Source organism: Condylura cristata, unplaced genomic scaffold (genome assembly GCF_000260355.1).
Source record: "Condylura cristata isolate star-nosed mole 26May11 unplaced genomic scaffold, ConCri1.0 scaffold00008, whole genome shotgun sequence".
In the NCBI taxonomy this organism is placed as follows: domain Eukaryota; kingdom Metazoa; phylum Chordata; class Mammalia; order Eulipotyphla; family Talpidae; genus Condylura; species Condylura cristata.
The window spans coordinates 22,519,627-22,542,361 of record NW_004567109.1 but is presented as its reverse complement, the minus strand read 5'-3'; the positions used below and the strand labels follow the sequence as shown (position 1 = coordinate 22,542,361).

The 22,735-nt window shown below is 37.3% G+C and overlaps 1 protein-coding gene across 2 annotated transcripts in view; it reads left to right on the top strand.

Annotated features, from left to right (window-relative positions):
• Positions 1-20,476, top strand: part of FOXJ3 (forkhead box J3) — a 78,169-nt gene extending 57,693 nt beyond the window's left edge. The window contains exons 6-13 of one of the 2 annotated variants that reach the window (XM_004678866.2): positions 1,097-1,198; positions 4,520-4,648; positions 7,531-7,705; positions 10,366-10,782; positions 11,652-11,753; positions 13,037-13,228; positions 15,412-15,519; positions 17,492-17,972. In XM_004678866.2, coding sequence (XP_004678923.1) covers positions 1,097-1,198; positions 4,520-4,648; positions 7,531-7,705; positions 10,366-10,782; positions 11,652-11,753; positions 13,037-13,228; positions 15,412-15,519; positions 17,492-17,607 — 1,341 coding nt within the window. In that variant the 3' untranslated portion in view covers positions 17,608-17,972. Of the gene's footprint in view, positions 1-1,096; positions 1,199-4,519; positions 4,649-7,530; positions 7,706-10,365; positions 10,783-11,651; positions 11,754-13,036; positions 13,229-15,411; positions 15,520-17,491 lie in introns of both variants that reach the window. The other variant, XM_012722618.1, reaches the window with a different exon arrangement.
• The last annotated feature ends 2,259 nt before the right edge of the window (positions 20,477-22,735 follow it).

Sequence of the window (22,735 nt, the reverse complement as noted above, 5' to 3'; positions counted from 1 at the left end):
AGTGATATATATATATATCACTTCCTACCATATATGTTTACTTTGCCCATTTCCTCACCATTTCATATAGTTGTACTATGGATAGCATCTGCATACTTGAAAATCTCGCAGTGATAGAAGTTTTGTCTTAAGGCTATTTTAAACCTAAGAGGAAAACAACTGTCTTCCTCATTTACTTAGATGTCTGATGTTTTAATTTACCCATCAAGTTTTAAAGTTTCCCTTTCTATAATTTCTCATTAAACTAGTGAAGTTTCTTATATTCTTAGTGGTAGCAACAAATTCTCTCAGTTTTCATTCTCTGAAAATGTCTTTCTTTGCCTTCGTTCCTAAAGAATATTTTCATTAGATAATATGGATGCTATACTTATCTCTCATACAGATAAATAATATAGATGATATACTTATCTCTCAGTCTGGATTGAAATTTTTATGCTTTTAGTACTTTAAAGATGTTTATTTTTATGATTTCCCCATCATTTTTATGAGACATCCATATTTTCAGTTTATCCCTTTGTATGTGGGATGCCATTTTCCTCTGGATGCTTTCTGTATTTTTCAGTGATATACTTAGGATGTATTTCTGTATAATTTTTCTTCGAATCTATCCTGGTTTGGGTTAACTTCTTGGATTTGTTAATTTGACTTTCATTAAGTTTTTAGTCATTTCTTCCATCATCCCCTCTCTCCCCCCCCTTTACTTGGCTGCATCTGTCCTAGCCCACAGTGTGAGGGAAAGAGAGTGAAGGGCAAGAAGTTTTCAAAGACATGACCTAGAAGTTGCACTTGTATATGAAGTGGGAAAAGGCCGTCATTAGGGAGAAAGTAGAGAATAGAGATTAGGGAACCATTAGCAATCTCCACTACTGAAGTTTTAAATGTTTCCTAATCTCAACCAATTAAAAGAGTTGTTAAGGAATAGCCACACCACTGGACTTTATGGGATCAGGTCAACATTTTAAAATATAGTAGGAGATTTCAGTAGTGGATCATTTCACAAAACTGGATGTTGGAGAATCTGATGAAATGCCTTCAAATTGTATTAAAGTTGCTGGATATATAAGGTAATAATTACTTATTTTTTCTTGTATTGTAGGCCTCAACTCCATATAGCATAGATTCAGATTCTTTGGGAATGGAGTATATTATTTCGGGAAGTGCCTCTCCAACTCTGGCAATCAACACTGTGACTAACAAAGTAATTCTTTTTAAACACTTTTGAATGTCATTGAGTAATACATTTAATTTTCTATTATAACAACAATAGAATTCTGTATGGTGGAGGTTAAAGGTGATGTAAATTTGGCTAACTGATTTATAGCAGCCTGAAAACTGATGCCATTTTGTTTTGAGTTTTATACATACAGAAGCAAATATTTCTTTGGAGCAACTGGAAGGTGCATATTTAAATTCTTGACACTGTTATTTCCCATTGATAGAATTTTTGAGTTAGCATTTTACTGAATCATTTTGTTTTAAAATTTATTAATTACCCCTCTACCTTTGTAATTGAAAAAAAAAGATTATTAAATTCTCAAAAAGTGAACGGTATCCAGTACAAAATTTGGACAAACTCATAGTATATTGGAATAGTGGTTAACCTGTTTTAATGCTCAAGAGTAGGTAAAAACTCAGAATGTTGTGTTATAGACTGATGCATTTTTGTATGTGAAACAACAGTAAAAATCATTAGATATCTAGTGGAACACAAATATCTCTTCTTTACAAGATGATTTCTTAATCTCATATTTCAAAGCCCTAAAAAGACACTGGTAGGTTCATGAAGTAACTTAGTTCTGTGGATCTTACTTCTTTCTTACTAGACCATGAGCAACTCAAAGCCATTTATTTAAATTCAGTTCAAAAATAGAAAAGTTAACCAATATTGGTTTAAGTCTGTATAGTGGTTACTTGGAATAGGAATGATAATTACTGACTGGTGAATGATGATTGGGAAAGTGCTTGAACAGGCCGTCTGGAGTGACAATGTTCTATACCAGTGGTTCTGTGGCCTGTGGACACCTGGATAACAAGACCCTTTTAGGGTCAATGAGGTTGAAATATTTTTATGATATACTAAAATATCATTTCTTTCCTTCAAATTTTCATTGATGCAGCAAAAATAATAGTATATAAACAGTAACACAAGTCCAGGCAGTAACAACAAACTGTACTAGTAGTCAGTGTACTCTGACTGCTACCTACCCTTCAGATTAAAGAAGATAACCAGTTTTATTTAATAAAATCCTTGGTGAAGCGGAAAAAATAATTTTATTACTGAGTATACATCTTTGTAATGTTCTGTATGATGAAGTGGGAAGTATGTATAAAGCCATTTTAAACTACATACCAATCACCCAGTTATTGTTTTAAGGAACATTTGTAGAATTGCTTGAATTATGTGATTGGGTTGAACTAGCTGCCTTGTTCATGAATCATTGTTTTTACTTGATACAACAACTAATGGTTATTCATGTTTGGATAGTTGGCAGATCATTTTTCTTGAAAATGAATAAAAACGAGTGTCACTATAGGACACAATTGATTAGTACTTCTTGCCAATGATAAGGTTTAAACTTTTAAGCCAAAAAGAATTTGGAAAACATCTCTACCATCTACCACAGTGAATCTGACAATTTCTCAGTCTTTAAAAACCTTAAAGACACTCTAATGAAATTAGTAGTGGTGTCAGCAAGTGTGATATTTTGGTGTTGTATAATGAAATGTGCCACTATTTTGGAAGATGTTCAAATATAGTCTTTCCTTTCCCATTTCCATCTATGTGTGTATGTGTCTGTCTGTCTGTGAATGATAGGTTTTCTTTTTGTACTTGTACCTAAACAACCTGTTGCAGATTGAGTGCAGAAGCAGGTGTGAGAACCTAGCTGTTTCCTGTTAAGCCAAGCATTGAGGTTTACAAAAATGTAAAACAATAACACTCTTCTAATTTTAATTATTTGTTAGAAGAATTTTTTTACATTAACACATAAAATATTACTTATATGTATAATTATTATAAAATAATTATTTAAAATTGATTAATATTTAAATATGTTACAGTTTTTGATTCCGCTTGCCAGTTATTGTTACACATATCAGCATAAACAAAAACTTATTCACTCCTCAGCTTGTTAGAATTGTAAAAGGGTTCTTAAACCAAAGTTTGAGAACTGCTGTTTTATACTTTGATCTAGATGGTTATTACATAGGCAGACCTATTCTATATTAAATAATTTGTGCATTTGTGTAAACTAATAATAATCTCTCCATGTTATATTTTAATAGAAATATTTATCCTTCCAAGTAAAATAAGCTATAAAGATTTGTCCATGACAGCGGAGGGTATTTCTGACTTTATTGATAGGTAATTGAGCACAGACAGAAGAGAATGAATAACTAAGAAAAATGGCCATAGGATGCATGTGATTTGTTGATAGTTTGTTTTATAGTTTTGTTTTTTATTTGTAGGAGGCTTTAAAGGTAGGGTGCGCGTGCGTGCATGCATGCAATTTACACTGAAAGTATGCACCAGTTAAATATTTGTCAAAGGTTTCGTTATTTACTCTCATTTTCCCTTTTTACTCTTCTCCTTTAGTATTTCCTGTCTAGGAAGGCTCCTAACTTACGTGAATGTGTGGCAATTTGGTTTTGCCTTAAATGTGGAGGCATATATGCTTAGTTTTCCACATATTCAGCCTCTTTTGGCTCAAAGGTTTGTGAGCATTGAGTACAGATAGTGATTGGTCATTTGGTTACTAAATTCACCAAATATTTATTTTCTTACATTGTTGTTTATTTTTGTAAAATAGGTGATTTCTCTGCTTGTGTGTAGTCTCCCTAAACCTCTCACCATCAATGAACCATTCCCATAGTCCCTTGTGCTTTACCCTCCCGGGTTTTGACCCGTCTCTCTCTTCTTCCCCTTTTGTACGTCTCAGATCTATAGATTGCTTACCTACAAGTATTCCTCTTATAAGTAAAACCATCCAATATTTTCTTTTTCCTTCTGGCTTACTTTGTTGAGCATAACCCCTTCTAGCTCCATCTATGTTTCAGTAAATATTTGTTATTAATTATATGATAAGAGAAAGCACTATGCTATTTGTAATTACTTACTTTTTGAAGACTTAAGTTGTTCATAGACTAGTAGTGGATAAAAATAAATTAGTCCTTAAGACCAAATGTATATGCAAGTAGGAACAGAGAAAGGCAGTCATAGTAGCATCTAACTAGAACCTTAAAGAAAGTTAGTTTTGTGCTTTAAAAATACCTATTTTTTAGTTTCTGATTTAAAATTGTTACACGTATTACAAACTCAAATGTAAAAATAGATACTATCAGTGATGTCTTTGATGGTGAACATAGACTTAATGATGAGATTAGGGTGCATTAAGCACCAAAAGGAAAAGTACTTGTCTTTCTACCATATACTATCTCAGTTGCATTTTTCATAGAGTTGCTTCAGACGTGCTCTTGATAGTGGGCACTACTTATTCAGATGTTTTTCTTTTCATTGTAGGTAACATTATATAACACTGATCAGGATGGTAGTGACAGCCCACGTAGTAGCCTTAACAACAGTCTTTCGGACCAGAGCTTGGCATCCGTTAATTTAAACAGTGTTGGAAGTGTACATAGTTATACACCGGTAAGTCATGGTGATATTAACTTATTTGTTGAGTGGTCACTTAATACTTAAAATCTAAGCCAAACATAATTGGAATGAAAATAAAAGGTGAAGCTATTTCTCACTAATTAATTCATTAACTTGAATAAGTAGAATAGATGTCTGCTTGGTAATATTTTTATGATGTTAATTTTTCTTTCTTTAACCAAATTTTATTGATTTGGCATTTGTTTATACAGTGATATAATTTGGGGGTGTACATGATAGTGATTTAATTGGGCACTCTTTTTTTTTTTTTTTACCAAATTAGGTACAAATACAGGGTTGTTCCATGTTACAAATTTTGGTCTACTTTACTCCATCTATGCAATTTGAAAAGGAATAAAAAAAGTACTTTAGTCTAACTCTATATTTGATAATGATTTACAGTCCTTGGTTAAAGAGCTCCGAAGATGTTTGTGTCAACCTATTTTCCTGCTATAGACTTGAGAAGGATAGTCTCCAAATCTCTAAAGTTAAGATAGCCTGGTACCCAAGTGTTAACTCATTTTGTAGTTTCAGTTTTGGTCTGGAAAACAAAACTATTTTATAAAGGTACCTGTGTGTGAGTATTTTTGGCCCTGTGCTAATTTTGTTATTACAAGAACATGACCCTTGGGTTACCTGATACTTCTTTTCAAAATCATCTGGTAACCATCTCTGCTGGTAGATAGCAAATAGTGCCATATATGATAGTTATAAATTTGACCTCCTGAGATCACTCCTTGTCTTTGGTTTAGTAAATAGGTAAAATTTTTTACAGAATAAAATAAGAAAATAACACAAAGAAAGCAAAAACTTAAAAGACCAGAATATAAAATCACATTGTAGGAAAAAAGAAAGGTAACTGAAAAACTCTTACCAGTATTCTAAGGGGAAAAAATAATCTCCCATAATGCAGAAGAAAGATAAAGGAATCAAAAATATGTAAAAGAAGATGCCAGATATGGAGAACACAGAGTTAGTTACATTTAGTCCTGAAGAAAAAAATTGTTGGAACAGAGGCAGTTCCTAAAAGAAATAGAAATTAAAGGAGTTACTGGGTTTTAGGAAAGTTAATAGAAAACTTGTATTTATCACAACATGACAGTTTTTTAAATTTCTTAAGCAACTATCCATGTAAATACTTTGGCAGAAGAAGATACATTTAATGAAGTACAAATCACACTTCTCTTCCATTGTATTAAATGACAAAAAATAATGGAATACTTTAGCAGATTTTTGAGGGTACAGCTTTGGGTTTATAACCAGTCAAGTTATCATTCATACATGAGTTCAGTAGAATTACATTCTTTGATATTCAGAACTTAGAAAGTATCCTACCCTTGTTTTCATGAAAAATTCAAGCAGCACATTTAGAACTACGTGACAGAAGTAAGAACAGCTATCCATTATGCTAGTAAATGTAAGAGGGTTAAACTCCCTTATTAAAAGCTAGATATTGTAGACAGCTTTTTTTTTTAATTTACTAACAGAATACCAAGTTGTCATTAAGTATATCATCAACTGTTTTTGTACTTGTGACATAGCATAAACTGAGCCTCTGAATACACAATGAACACTACGGTATTGAGACACTTTTATTACTTCAGATACAAACCAGATCAGGATATTGTCAGTTTCCTCACCTTATGGTACTTCACCAAACGTAAGGAACTAAATTACAAGATTACATATGTGTTTGGGTCACTGTAGTTGAGAAATGTTACTTTCCATCTTGCTGTCAACAGTTGTATAACCTGTACTCTAAGTGTGGTAGTTGGTAGCAGTGTTATGCTTCTCTGGAAATAGGGAGGCAGATGAGGAACTGTTTCTTGGAAACTGCCTCTTCCTGCAAGAAAGGAATGCAGTTGAGAAGTGGTGAATGAGAATTTGCTATTCATAAAACCACTTGTCATCCCTTGCTCCAAAACAATCATGTTCTACCAAGATATTTATCATTCTGCCATTGAGACTTGTCTACGTGAACTGCATAAAGACCATAATGCTAGTGATAGAAAAGCCATTTCCCCACAGAAAATTTGTGTTTTTCCATGTTATTGCAGATTCCTTGTGAGCATCATTTTGAGCGGCTGCATAAATTTACAGTGCATGTTCATATCTTGACTTTTCAAAATACCACATGATATTTTACCACCTCTTGATTTAATCCTCAAGAAATACAACTGGTCCTTTTTATTAATTTCTAGTTATGCAGCCTTCAAAGATAATTCTTATGTTTTAGGTGTTAATGCACTTTTCATTAACTGCATTATTTAGTCCCCAGATTTATTCTGGTTTTATCAGAAACTCCTTTGCCATTTGAACTTCATCTTTCATTTCCTCATAGTTTCATTTTAAAAAAAATGTTCATAAGAAATGAAGAGTTAGGTGTATCAAAATAATTTGCTGTTCTGGGCAGCACCGTGCAACCTACAGTATTTGGGCTTAAATACTTAAAGATTAATTGAGTAAATTAATGAGAAATAGTAGTCGCTTTGTAGTATTGCAGAAATTTGAAGTTGAAATTGCTTTTGAAGAAATTAGGGAGAAAATCTTGCAGAAATTGAAAAGGATCCAGGTCTAGCATAACACTTTTTTATAAGATTTTGAGCAAGTCATTTAAATTCTTTGAACTCTCTCCCCATATCTATGAAATGTAGAGATTAGACAGACTTTTCTGGTTCTTCAAGATCCAAATTAATAATTTTGCAGCCTGCTCTTTATGTGTACCCAATTTAACAGAGGGAGGAAAGCCAAAGACAGGGAAGTTATTTCCTTTGGGTTGTAGAAATTGTTACAGTATTTATAGATACATACGTTCTGTAATGAATCTATCCTGAGGAGGAGCTACTAAAATTAATATTATCTTCTTTGAATATTAGGTGACAAACCATCCAGAACCGGTTTCACAGTCATTAACTCCACAACAGCAGCCACAGTACAATCTTCCAGAACGAGACAAACAGCTACTTTTCTCAGAATATAATTTTGAAGATCTCAGTGCCTCATTTCGAAGCCTCTACAAGTCAGTTTTTGAGCAGTCACTTAGTCAACAAGGTAAGTTTAAAAAAAAATTTTTTTTGTAAAGTAAATTTTCATTGAAAACTTTTTTTAAGAATTGTTTTCTTTCACATAGCAGCTGTTTCTTTACTCTTAGAACATTATCAGGATTATGAGTTTATGATTAATAATTATGATTAACAAATACTCATATTATGTTCTTGTATCTTTACTATATACTGTATATATTTACGCCATAGCACAAGGATGTCGTGTAAATTTCATTTTCCACCTTTGCTTCACATTGATTACTGGAGCTATCCTAGAGTACTGTCTTGAAGAATTTTGACATTACAGCTGTGCCATGTGGGGAGATTGCCATGGTTAATTATTGGTGTTGGGCATGTGAAGGTTTTGAATGGTAAATGTTGTCTCATAAGAATAGATGTGCCATGCTTTCTGTTCTGCCAGGTATTGGCAAAATAACTATTGGAACAGTAGCAACACATTTGCAATTTCACAGTGGCTCTTAAATGAACACATTAGCTAGTTGTTAGCTTTTGGTCATTGTCTTTTTACAATATACTTAAATCAGATTTAACACCAATCAAATATGATTTTGGATGAAATGCAGTATTAAGTGTTAGCCAGATGTTACATTGTTGCAGTCATGTGTTACTATGCCACTGGATGCTGGTTTATTTTTAGGTAGTATTGAGAGGATACATCTTCTTCCTCCATAGAATACTTGTTAGAAATTGCTGGGAGCTCTAGTATTGCAACTTTTCCTTCTTTGTTTGGCAGATGAACTATTCATACTCTCAGTCAGAGCATTTACCTGCTCATCAATGAACAAAATAGAAATTCTTGTCTTTTGTAGAGTTTACATTTTAATATTTACTGTGAGATATTATGAAAGTTGATGGTGGTATTTATATGTTGGATATATAGATTAATATCAGGTTTACATTGGGCATTAATTTTTCTGATTAATACAGAATTAATAGAAGACTTGACTAAGTAGATTCAGCCTTGATGATCATAGTGGTAAAACACTGATTTTGAAATAACAGTGGCAACAGTTTCTGAAGCTCATAACGTTATTTTTATTATACTAATAAAAGAAAAAGAGAACATCATGGTAGGAATTCTGGGCCTAGCCCATGTAATAATACCATAGCATGGACTAAATAAACTTCACCTTTCTGGACTTCAGCATCTCTGTTTGTATAATGAAGATGATTAGACTAGGTCATTGGCTTTCAAAGTGCTCACTCACTCTGGAGCCCTTGACTTTGTGAAGGTCTGTGGAAGGAGACAGCTGCACATAAAGAACAAGACTTACTAGGTTTCCCTTCATGGCTTCAAAAAACAACTTTAGGCTTATTATTTTTGTAAATTGTGCTTCTGAAAGGTATTTTGTTTTATTTAAAAATAATTTGGGATTGAAAGTCTTGACGTCATATTTGGGTTTGCTGTTAATAGGGACTTCAATAGGAGTGTTGGAACTAGATAATAAATAACTGCTTTCTTTCATCTTACTGTAGTAACCGTGTTATTCCCTAGAAATGATAGTTTTTCAAGGCCAAAGCAAGAAACTTTATTAACTTTTCTGCCTTTAAAATCTTTACTTACTGAATTTTAAGATTATCTTATAATGTACCTGTATGCAGTTTTCCTATTAGGGAAAGTATGAGAATACTTTTATTTCAGTTTAAAAGTTGACTGTTTTGTTGATTCACACTATGCTGTGGGATTTTAATTTTCATTAATATAACTTTTTTGTTTGGTTCAGAAAAACACTATGAAGATAGTCTAGTTATGTAGAACCAAACGTTGCAGTAAGATTTATTAAAATGAGTGTTTACTTGCAAACCAAACATACATTATTTTTAACATTAGGCACTTCTGGCCTAATCATCATCATCACCATAGCAGTTAATATTTACTGAGCTCATCCTGCAGCCTTCACTTGCACCATGGCATTTAATCCTCACAGCAACTCTATGAAGTAGGTACTTTATCATACCCATTTATAGTTGAGGTAATTGTGGCCTGGAGAAAACTTAATAACTTTCTGAGGTTACCAAGTTTGTGTAAATGGCAGTGCACAGACTTTAATCTCTACTTTCTGGTACTATAAAGTATGTGCTCTCTCAACTCCTAAATTGTGTCTGTCTTACAAATGTTTCATAAGAGTAGTCAGAAAGGATAGTAGAGATGACTATCTTGTTTTATTTAGTCTTAGGGATTCTAGCCATGTTGGACTTTATTTCTCCCCCCGCTCCTTCTCTCAAAATCTGGGTCATCAGGCCTACAGCAAACTATCTGAAGTGACCCAACACCTCCCCCACTTTTTCATCATCTTTCAGATACAGCCCTTTCAAGGAAGGCTTCTCTGTCAGTAGGCCCTTCCTAGGTAAATAGGCAAGAAGCATCCCCTCTATATACATTTGCCTTAGTATTTTCATTATTGAACATCATCTCAAGTGTCTGTCTCTCCTACTAGTCATGAGTTATTTGAGGGCAGGAATGATCCTTCTTACTCTTGCCAGTAACCCCAGTCTAGTGTACAGTGGATGTTCCATCAGTACGTGTTAAAAGTAAACCAAAGTTACTTCCCAACTACATACATTTTTGCTTTGTGAATAATTTTGTGAATGTTTGTCATAAAATACAACTTAACTCTCCACAAATGATTTTGTTTTTGTGTATAGGTTTGATGAACATCCCTTCTGAATCTTCCCAGCAGTCCCACACTTCATGTTCCTATCAGCACTCTCCTAGCAGTACAGTGAGCTCTCACCCACACAGCAACCAAAGCAATCTGTCCAACAGTCATGGCAGTGGCCTCAACACCACGGGTAGTAATTCAGTCGCACAGGTCTCGCTGTCTCACCCCCAGATGCACACTCAGCCAACTCCACATCCGCCCCATCGACCGCATGGTTTACCCCAGCATTCACAGCGCCCCCAGCACTCAGCACCACACCCACAGCAACACAGCCAGCTCCAGTCCCCACACACTCAGCACCCCTCTCCACATCAACACATACCACACCATCCAAACCATCAGCACCAGACGTTGACCCATCAGCCACCCCCACCACCACAACAGGTATCCTGTAATTCTGGTAAGTTTGTGTCTTCTGACTTATGTTTAGCTAACTGTCAATTAGGATCTGTCTTCTTTTACCTCAGTTTTACTACCAAAACACTTCTTGTCTGTTTCATTTTGTGTTTGCTTACTATAACCCTAGAGTTCTAATCATTCAAGCTACAGATTGACCTGGAGATTTTCTTGATTAAAATGTATTGTGGTAAAAGACAGGCAGACTCAGCAACTAATGCAGGTTTTGGTTTTAACTCTTACCATGTAGAAAGCAAATGTTTTGTGAGCATTCAGAAGACAGAAATCTGCAATCTGTTTATAATCCTTGTGACTTTGTGATTTTAGAAGAAAAGTGGAACTAAAATACTGTTACACAGTGTTGTTATGAGGAGTACACTGAGAATACAAATAGGAATGCTACTGCTAGTACACTACTTTATTTAAGTATTCAGTGATTGTGCCCATTCTTCTTCCTTTGATTATTCCCACCAACTATGTTATCTAAGAATGAGAGATTGCACAGGAGAAAATATTCTTTATACCCGAATTAAAAAAAAAAAATTACTGCTCTTAAGTTAGGTGGTTTCTAGTGAGGTACTTAACTGCCATTGCTCTGAGCCAGGGATTCTTTACCCTGCAGCGCCCTGGGGTGGCAAGGGCATGGACTGCCAGGTAAACTAGCTAGGTAAACTAGGGACTCTGGAATGGCGTGGAGCTTCTTCCCATAGCTTACCTGGCTGTACACTTACCAACCACTGATAAGAGTTTTAACCTGAAGTATGATTTCTAAATGTTCAGCAGTGTATCAAAAATTAGTCAGTATTTTCCTTAGTGTATATTTCAAACTTTCACTGTTCAAGAGTCACAATATTTTCAATATTATTTTGATAGGTGTTTCAAATGACTGGTATGCAACACTTGATATGCTAAAAGAAAGCTGTCGAATTGCCAGCAGTGTTAATTGGTCAGATGTAGATCTTTCACAGTTCCAAGGTGAGTACTGGTTCCTTTTGTCATAGGACCAAATATGTTTGATTCTGTTTTTCCCTGATAGATTTCTTCTTTGTAGTAGAAATAAGCATTTCTTTATATGCAGTTGGTCGTATACTTCCAAACAGTATTTTGCAAAAATCGTAAGTGAACTTTTGCCAGTTGATCTAGCAGAGTCACACAGAAAAGTTCTTAGATAACCCACATTCTATATCTTTAAAACGTATACAGCATTGAAAACTATTTCACCAGGAAACACAAGTTTAAAAATATTGCAGTTACTATTTTATATCTGCATCTTTGAAAACATACCAATAAAATATCTGTTGGTTAATTTCTAGAGGTGAACTTTTTTTGATGGAAGGTATATGTATTAAATATCTTGATATCAGTATTGCCAAGTGGCATTTAAAAAGGTTACCTGGGGTCCTCCCTGGTGGCCTAGGGGTTAAGTTTCAGTGCTTTACTGCTTTGGCCCACTACAGTGGCCTGAGCTTATACCCAGGGAGCTCACTCACATATGGCGCAGCAGACCTGTGCTGTCTCACCCACTGCTTCCTTTAGCAGAGTATCTCAGTAGATCCACCTGCTCTGCTCCCCGCTCTATGTCTGGTGAATCCTCTCACCCCTGTACCCTAATTCTTCTACATAAGAATAAATAAAATCTTAATAAAAAAAAAAGGTTATACCATTTACATCCCCACTAGCAAAGCATGAAACCAGTTGCACAGCCTTTGCAAAATAGTATGGTGTTAGATGTTGGGATCATTGCCAATCTAGAAAGTAGGAAAAATATTTACCACCTTAGTTATGATGTCCCCTTGTCTTATTATGTGTAAATCGAGACAAACATTTCAATATGTCTAAAAAGCATTTGTATTTGTGTGTGTGTGTATTTTTCTGTTAGCTCCTAACACATCTTTCTATGGAATTTTTGGTAGCTACTGTTTCTTATTGACTTGTAAACTTAAATATTAAGTAAGTTAGGCTTATTTATTCTGTTAGTATTAATTCTTGTTTGTAGTTTTTTATCTTTCTTAGAAGTGTTCTTATCTATGAATATATTTTTTGTACTTTATTATATAATCACATTTATTGGTAGCTTATGTTTCTAACTTTTGTGTTCTCTGTAGACAACACCTTCAACTCTAAGATTGAGCTAAAATAATCTTAAAACATCATTTTCAAGTGGAAATTTTAAGAACTGAAAATAAAAACGTGTCATTATTACTTTTGCAATGTTTGCATGAGTATGCTAACTGTATTTTTAATGCTTCCCTTCATAGGTTTGATGGAGAGTATGAGACAAGCAGATCTCAAGAACTGGTCTTTAGATCAGGTTCAATTTGCTGATCTCTGTTCTTCTCTTAATCAGTTCTTTACACAAACTGGCCTTATCCACTCACAGAGTAATGTTCAGCAGAACGTCTGTCATGGCACCATCCATCCAACAAAACCTTCCCAACACATTGGAACAGGTATGGGCTTAATTATTTTCTTGATTTTCTTTTGCCCATTCATGTTAACTATCTGGAGCAACTGGTACATCGTTAACGGTGACAGTGGTCCATTTATAGCTTTTTATTTCTAGTAAGTGAACAAAATTAATGTACTTAATTCTGTCATAGGAAAGTTGAGATAAAAAGACTTTTTCTGTCATGATTTATATGATTATTTTGTTTGTGGTTAACTTGTTTTCTATGACCTCTTAAGTTAACAAATAAGAATTAAATGTCTTAAAGATATTTACACATCCATAGTCATGATGTTATCAATTTAAATTTGTATAGACTTATCAGTGCAAATCAACGTTTTTTTTGTATCTTGTAAAAATGGTTAAGCAAAAGTAAAGTTCAAACTTTTCATGACAAATAGACATAATGGTAAATAGTCCATTGATTTTTTTTTAAGGTTTATTTATTTATTTATTTATTCATACAGAACTGGGGTACAGGCCAGAGATGCGGAGGGTGAGAGGATTCACCAGAGATAGAGTGGGGTGTAGAACAGACAGATCAATGAAGTACACTGCTGAGGGGAGCAGTGGGCGGGTCAGGAGAGGTCTGCCGCACCATGTGGATCTCCTCCGGGGCAGGTGGGGATCGAACTCATGCGGAAGCGGCTTAAGCTTCTTTGTGCTGTGCTTTAACCCGCTGCCCCACCAGGGAGGGCCCCATTGATGTTTTTAATCTTTAACTCCAGACTCAAAATTTATGTTCTGTGTTTTTCATTTCATGTTTTTTCTTCACTCTTTGTCCTTAGAACCCAACCACCTCTTCTACTCTGAGTGCAGTGCCTACATGTTTTATCTTCCCCAGTTTCAGTCTGTAGGCATTTAATATTCAAGTTCTTTCTCTCTTTGTTAGAGTTTCTTGCCTCCTTTATCTCCAAGTTGAATTTTCTATGTTACCTTGGTTTTACACTTGATGTTAAAAACACTCTCTTGAGTGGCTTCCTTTAGCCACTGTCATACTTTGCTTTGTATGTTTGGTCTTCCCATGTTCTCAGAACCCCCACTTGGGTTGCAACCCCCAGTTGTTGTTTGATATGTTCAAAATCTTTTATTTTTGTTTTCTTTATTTGAATATCTTACTTAAGTCCTCAGTGGATGTTTGAGTATGAGTTACTTATGCATTCTATGAATTATGTCAGTGCAGGGACCTCCTTCATTGTCAGCCACATAAAAATTATTTAATGTAAGCGGAATTATTGACTGTCCTTAAAGTGCCAGACACCAAGCTATTTTTTGGTAACTGTTTAATTCCTCTATCTCTCTCCATTTGTCATTTCTGCTTTCGTCATCTTCCCGATACATACGCTGTCAAACTTTTTTCAGTGATGGTAACCACATAAACGTAAAGTCCTGTTTGTAATCATCCTTAAGTGTACAATTTTTAATAGCATTAAATACATTCATAAAATTGTGCAACAGTCACGACTACTCACCCCCATAACTCTTCTCCTCTTACAAAGTAAATATTCTGTATTCATGAAACAATACCCCTCATTCCACCCCCTGCCCTTCCAAACCCTTACATCTTTTGGTTTTTGACTGCTCTTAAGTAAATAAACTCCAAATAGGTGTTTATTTCCATGACTGACTGATGCCACTTAGCCTAATGTCTTCAAAGTTTATCCATGTTGTAGCATGTTAGAATTTCCTTTTTGAGGGTGTATTATTTTCCATTTCATGTATATACCATTTTTTGCTTACCCATTCATCTGTGGATATACATGGGTTGCCTTTTTTAGTGCTTGTGAACAATGTTGCTGTGAACATGGGTTTATGAACACCTGCTTTTAGTTCTTGTGGCTGCATACCTACGTGAAATAACTAGATCATATACAATTCTAGGCATAATTTTTGAGGCTACATCGTGCTGTTTTCCACAGCAGCTGTACCATTTTCCATTCCCACCTAGCATTTCACACGGGTTCCAGTTTCTTTATGTCCTCACCAGCATGTTATTTCCCTTCTTTTTTTCAAATAATATCTATCCCAGTATATGTGAGATGGTTATTTTATTGTCATCTTGATTTGTATTCTTTGTTGAATAGTGATGTTGGATATCTTTTCATCTTCTTAATCTGCTTTCTTTAGTTGTAGGTGACAATACTATAAGATTTTAATGGTTCATTTGTTTCTTCTCTTTCTGACTAGGAAATTTGTACATAGACTCCAGGCAAAATATCCCTCCTTCAGTGATGCCACCCCCTGGTTATCCTCATATCCCACAGGCACTCAGCACTCCCGGAGCCACGATCACAGGTAACTTGGGATGTGTATGTGTTGCATTTGGTACTTAAGAGTTTAATACTGAAAAGTTTTGTTGTCCCAGAAGTAAATGAGTCTGCCTCCAGAGGGAGTAAACTCCATGCGAAGTTAGTTACTGGGCTCCACTGCAGGTTGAACAGATTCAGATGTTATTTGGCATGTAGCCATATGATCGGAGGTTTCTCTTGGCCCACAGATGCTGTCATTTAAGTTAACACCCTACCTCTTTTAAGTTGTCTTGAAGCATAGAACTTGTCCTAGTGTCTTCGATAATTTTGAAACTTACTTGACTTCACAGGATTTGGCAGGTACCTACTTTGATTGGCTCCTGTATATTTGCTCCATTCTTTCTGATGAAGTTTCCTCAGTTTCCAGGAAAGTATACTATAGAGGAGGAATCTTCAGGATTTAATGGTTTATAAATTTCCCTCCCTGCTTTCAGAATATAGGACTAGTTGCATTTCGTAAGGCAGTAGAGGCACATTTTAAGAATTAGCTAAATGAGAAATCTGAGATGCAGGAGGAGACAGAATTTACTTAGAGTCACCAGTTCAGTAATTGGCCGGAGCAAGACTCAAGCCGTAATGTCATTTTTTCCCCCCTTGAACTATTTACTTTGGCTTTTTGAAGAAAAGATAAAAGGCAATGTGAATTTAAAATCTGTGTGCCAGTTAGTTTGAAGGAACATGTTTTTTGATGAAGGGAAAGAATGTTGTCCCGCCTCAGCACCAGTGACTTTATAAAATACGGTAGTCAAGATGCTGGAGCCTGATTGTTAAGGTTTGAATCCCAGTGCTTTGCCACTTGATAGCTTCCCAGCCCTCATATCTCAGCTTTCCTGCCTATGAAGGGGGGCTAATAATACTCCCTAAGTTCTGATGTTAAGAAGATTAAGTGAGGGTATAGGTAAATGTCCTAACTAACCACCTGGCACATTGTAAAGAACTTGTAAGTTAAAAAAAATAAAATGCAGGCGTTGCTGCTTTATTGTGATATACTAAAAATCTTAGCAGTTTAAAAAAGCATATAATTTTATAATATAATTTACATAATACATAATATGCATAATATATGTAAATTATATTATAAAATGATAGGATTTCTGAGAAAAGTAAGATTGGCAATAGGCTAGAAATTAGGCTTAAGAAAAGCTTTTAATAATACAGTAAAGATTCCTCATTGGTAAACATATATTTACAAATTTCTAAAAAAATGGTTTATTTTACATGTAAATGTAATCATTTGATGTGGAAAAAAGAAAAAACACCTGATTTAAGAAGGAGGTTTGTTAAAGATACGGAGACAAAGACAGAATGTACCAAAATTGGGTAGCACCAGCAGCAGATAGTCGTATCAGTCCAGGAGAAGAGGATGGGAGGTCAAGCCTCAGTACTCCTGGGCTCCTCCATGGAGCTAGTTACTCAGCTAGTCACGGTTCTCAGCTGTGTTGCTTTCTGTTCCCATGCCATTACTTGGTGGCACAGAATGAACTGGCTGGAAAAATTCAGTCTGATTTCATGTGATTTCAGAGTTGCACTGACTTCATTGTCCTTTTACCATTCTCATAGGTGTCAGTTCATGTTCCTGAAACACATATTGAAGCAAAACAGACTTTATAAGAAATGGTTATATCAGCATGTGGAAACTTGAGCATTCTTTATGCCCTCCTTGCTGAAGCCTGGCATAATGGAAAAAGCATGGTTTCGGTATCACGTAAACTTGAGTTCAACCTCTCTTTCCCGTAACTAGTTGTATGACTTTCAGAAGGATGCTGCTCATCCCCTTAAACCTGAGCCCCCTTACCTACATAGAGTGAATCGTAAGAACTACCTGGTTGACAGCTTCTGGGTAGATTTGTGAGATGATGTGCAGTGGGTTGCTTGGCACATAGGAAGCTACCCTGAAGGCATGTCTTTGTTTCTTCTGTTCCTTCCTTACGTAAGTGATGTTGTCTCCTTCCATTCAGGCCACCACGGAGCCATGAACCAGCAGCACATGATGCCTTCCCAAGCCTTCCAGATGCGGCGCTCTCTGCCTCCAGATGACATCCAGGATGACTTTGATTGGGATTCAATTGTGTAGTGCTTGTTCTGCACGGCACCAGACACCAGTGTCACCTTTCTCTGCAGTGAAAGGAAAGGTTCAAGGGAATCCAGTTGAGAAAGCAAAGTTGCTAATCACTTTACCAATGTTATCAGAATTTCTTTTGAAGACAATCAGAAAGATTTTAGCTGGATAACTTACTGCTTTTATCTGACTTAAACAAGTACTACATGTTTGTCTCCCTGCCAGCTGCCCTCTGTAGCTCCTAACTGTTCTGTGATTTGAACGGCTTTTGCATATTTGTGTCAGTTTGATGTTGACCACAAGTGCCAGACTGATTTTTCAGGCAGAGCCTATTTTGCTGCAAGCAGTTTATAGATACATAATGTGTAAATATGTACAAACATTTCTGAAAGGCTTCCTTTCCCCCCCACCCCCATTGGATTATTATGTCTTGAGAAGAAAGTTACTGTGAGTTTTTATTCCTTGTTAAGCGATTTTCTGCAGGGTGCTTTCAACAGATGTTGGCAACTGAATGGAAATAGATTTTTTTCAAAACCCAGTTCCCCTGATTTAATCTTACTCAAAATCGTGGCAGTGAGTTCTACTCAGTAAATTAAAGGAAGAACCCAGAGTTGTTTTACTCTCCAAACAATCTGAAGGGGCAGGTTGTTCCTGAGCAGCATAAAGAACTGACCAGATTTGATTTGATGTTTGGGGGATTCTAGAATTTTTATTGTACCCGTAACTGTCTGTTTTCCTATATCTGCATTACAGCTCTGAAACGTAGTTGATTGGGTAGAAGCTGGACATTTGCTTGCCTCTACAAACAAATCAATGCCTCCATATTCACTTATGTATTTATTATTCAGAAGTGTTATTTTAGTATTTATTGCTACCTTCTGTGAATGCTCAGCTCCCATTGGATTCATTGAGGAGAAATGCAGTGTCAGAAAGCACAGAATTATTTTTCTTGATAAGAGTTTACAGACAAGACAATCAGAGCGAGATTGTGTAATTCTTTTTAGTGTCACTCCTTTTACCATGTGAGTATATTACTCTATCTTAGCATCTGCTGATTGAGGCATATTAACTAAATAGGATTTTTCTGGAATTTGAATCAGAGATCATTTGTGCAACAGAACAGGAGGGCAAGTTTCTGCATTAATTTGCTTTCCATTCATATAACCAAAATGGAGGGTAGAGCCACCCATAGATTTTATTTGCCTCAGTCTTCAGTGCAGTTATTATTTGGTTCCTGCTGTTTCTGTTGTCCTGTGTGTCTGGATGCATGGCATTTGGCTGCTTTCTTTGAAATGGAGCTTCCTCTCTGGAGGTTTTATTAGTTGCTGTTTTATATGCTATCACAGTTACTTTGCATGGGTTGATTATCTTAGTTTTATAATAAAACTGAAAATTGAGATTTATTTTTAATGAATAGTTTTTGAATTGGTTCTTTAGTTCAGAAAAAAAAACAAAACAAAACTTCTTTTAGTTCTAATAGGGATATCCCATATCCCATCAAGGCAGCTGCCTACCTGTTGCTTTTTAGCATCTCTAGTCTCTGTCAGCCATGGTTCAGTCACTTTAATCAGCCTGAGTGATTCTGTGACTGAGTAATCTCTACTTGAACTAAACAGGCATCTTTGTTTCTCTGTGTATGTTTGTGAGAGTGTTTGAGAATGTGTGTGGGTGTTTTTTTTTTTTTTTTTTTTAATGGAGTGTTGCCTTGAATGAATCATTGGGAAGCCAACCATGATTAAGGCTGGTAAGGTTGGGAGAGAGGAAGGGCTTTATGTTCCTGTTGTTTGGACCCTGCTTGGCATGAAAAAGAAAGCTCAGTTCTAACCCCTTGGATCAGTGCAAGTCATAGGATTCTGGGAAGATAGTCAACAGGCCCCCTCATGTGGATCAAAGGCAAGATGAGGTAGCAGCCTGCAGTGTAAAGGCTTGAAAGAAAAGGGGGTGATTTTCAGTAGTTTGCTCAAGCCACTGTTTTTTAGATGCAGAGTAGCTATTTTGAAGGAAAATTGCTTGGGTAGCAATGTGCACTTTAAACAATTTGGGTATTGGAATGCAGTCTCATATTGAGTGAGTGAGTAGAAACTACTGATGAAGATTTTACACATTTTGTGCATTTCCTTTTTGGCAATCATTACTGATTTGCAGTAATCAATATTTTTATGAGGATTTAAACTTACCAGAATGGCCCTGGAGGCAGCCTCTCCACCCAGACCCATCTGCTCTTGTGATTCAGGTGATCAGGAGCCCTGGACAGCTGTTCTCAGTGGGCTCCAGCAGGGGGCTGCTGGCTGAGGTGTGGAGCACCCTCCAGCAGCCTCTCAGTGCTAGGTGCTAATGCAGAGGAGGTTTTCTGTCTTGGGCTTGACTTGGCTGAAGACTTGGGGGGAAAATAATAAATGCATATAATCAAAAGGGGCAGCATATAATCAAACAGGAGCACTCTGTCCAGGAGAATAATCCGACTGGCATTTGTGGCAGTTTTTGAAATGTAAATGTATCCATGTGTGTTCTTGTAAATACGTGTCTCTCAGATGTCCTTTGAAGTGGGAGGGAATCAATCTGGGGATTATTTCAAATGGAATAGAGTATTTTGATATTGTTCATTCAGAGGGTGATGTGTACATATCTATATTGTATATATGTGATGAAAATGCATTGGCTTTTTGTGCACACACAATCTGCTCTCTGTACTGCTGTTGGACAGTCAGTGTTTTAATGTTTCTACAGTTTTGCTATTGCACGATTTCATATTTTGCCTCTATGATGAACGGCACCCATTCTTTGTAACTGTTAGTGCTGTAAAGAAATACTCCAAGTGTCATTAGGATTGTTGCTGCCAGAACTGATATGCATGAATGGCACTTAAAATAAATATATTATGGTAACTCCATTTACAACACCTATTGTCTGTGTTATTTGCTGCAATTGAGGAAATGAGATGGTGCTAGTTCAGTCAGGGTCTCGGGGTGTGTCCTTTATTCCTGCCCTGCAACAGTAGCTGCTACCGTTTACCGAACATGTCTCTAGCTCTGTGAACTCGGGGAATTAGTAAATTTTCCTGAGACTCGTTTTCCTCATTTACAGTGCCTGTGAAATGAAGATCAGAATAGCTACTTCTTAGAGTTGTGGTGGGCTTAAATTCATGAATGCAGCAAAACATTTAGAACAGTGCTTAGAACATATAAAAATACTCATTGGGTAACGTGGTGTGCTGAGGAGATGCTGCAATCCTTAACTCCCAGCTGTGAGCATTCAGACTACCGTGGCTTGCCCAGATCATCTGTTGGCAAGTGGCAGTTTGTGTCGTTTGACTCCGGTGTCATCTTTTTACACCATCCTCTTACTTCCAAGGGAAGTCTCTTAGCCCTGTCCTTGCCTCCAGCACTGCCTTCCCAGAGAGGTATTTCCTAAATACAGGTGGAGCGCACCTGTATCAAACATTTCTGTGAGAAAGCTGGCCTTTCTGCTTGCAGGCGATACAGACCTGTTCTGGACAGCAAGCAAACGCCAGCCCGCAGAGGCTGCTCTGAAGTCCCCCCTTTTCAGGCAAGATCCTGAGAGGGAGGAGGGGTCACGTGAGGGCTGTGGCAGTGGTTTAGGGAAGCCTAGGTTTGGCAGAGGCTACTGAAGTTGAGTCTTCAGGGGTCTTAGGCAAGAGGGACAAGGTATTTTCATTTACACCACTCTGTGTAGGCCTGGAAGCTGGATTAGCCAGGGTGGGAGGGTGGGGATTGAAGCGGGAGAAGGAGTGGGTTGTTGGTGAAAGAACCAAGCCTGGGGCACCTGTGTGAGAAATGGCAACAGGGCAAAACCATAGGGAGCCCGCAGCACCGGCGGCAGTGACTGCAAAGCCGCAGCCTCTCAAGGGGAGAGCTACCCAGGGGTCCCATGATCCGTGGCGCTTCTCGTGGCACTTCTCGCTCCTTCCAAACTCAATGTTGCCAGAAAGAGCAACTTATTACAGCTGTACAGAAGAATTGAGGCACAAAAAGTTTCACGTCCCTGAATTCTCCCAGCTAGCAGAGGATCATTCTGAGCCTCACCCTAAACCGCACTTCCTTTCACTCCACTGCTTTCCAAAAAGGACTTGACCCAAAGCCATGGGTAGTGCCTGCCCAGCTTGTGAGTGTGAGCCCATCCGTCCCAGGACTCGGCCTTACTCCCATCACAGGTCAGTTCTGGCTGGCAGCATGCCACAGGATTGTCCTAGGGGGAAGGCTTAAATCTCACTTGGTGCTGATTAAGGCGCAGGTGAAGTGTACCTTTATGCTAATCAGACGAAAAGAAAAACCAAGACCATTAAGACCTATAAAGTGGTGTCTTCTATACCTCTGCAGAAGGGTCTCACCACTGAGGTGGTTTCCGTGGATAGACAGACGCACTCTGCCCAGCCTTGCCTTCGGATGTGAGCCAGCTACTTCAGAGCTGGCAACCAAGACCTAGAAGAACTGGCCCTTTGGGCATAGGAGACAAGGTGTGTTTTTTCCCACCATGGTGCCTTGCTGAAGGAGTTCGAGTGCTGTCAAACTTGCCAGCCCTTCTCCGTGTGATTATGTGATCAGTCAACCCATGCAAAACACAAACTAGGTTAAGTGGCACCAAGACCAGAATGCACTCATTGGGAGGACCATCTGTGGCTTCCCTCTCACATGGTTTCCCTGAGCAGAGCTGAGCCAGAAATAGAGAATATAGGGCAGCCATCATTTATTAGGTGTTACATAGCATTACTAGTCAGTCCATGCACTTGATAGCGGTTATCATCTTCTTTAAAGTCACTGAATGCAGCAGATGAATCTGGGCCACACAGGGATTAAGTCATTTGCCCTGAGTCATTCAGCTCATGAGTGGTGGAGGTAGAATAATGCTTGTGTCTACACTTGCCCTGTCCAGGGTGACTCCCGAGCTGCCCTGCAGGAGGGCCGTAGAGCAGAGAGGCTGCAGTGAGCCCCAGAGGCCACCAGGGGGCAGAGGGCACCAGCTGTGGGCCTTTGCTCTTTGGGGATGGTTTCCTTTACCGGTGAGGCTGGGCTCCATTTATTCTGCCCACCCCCCCCCTCCTCCCCGCCAGGGCAGGGTGCCCTTGAAGACAGTTGAGGACCCCAGTGGCCAGCCCTCAGAGTCTTCTACATCAGAGCTTGCTGAA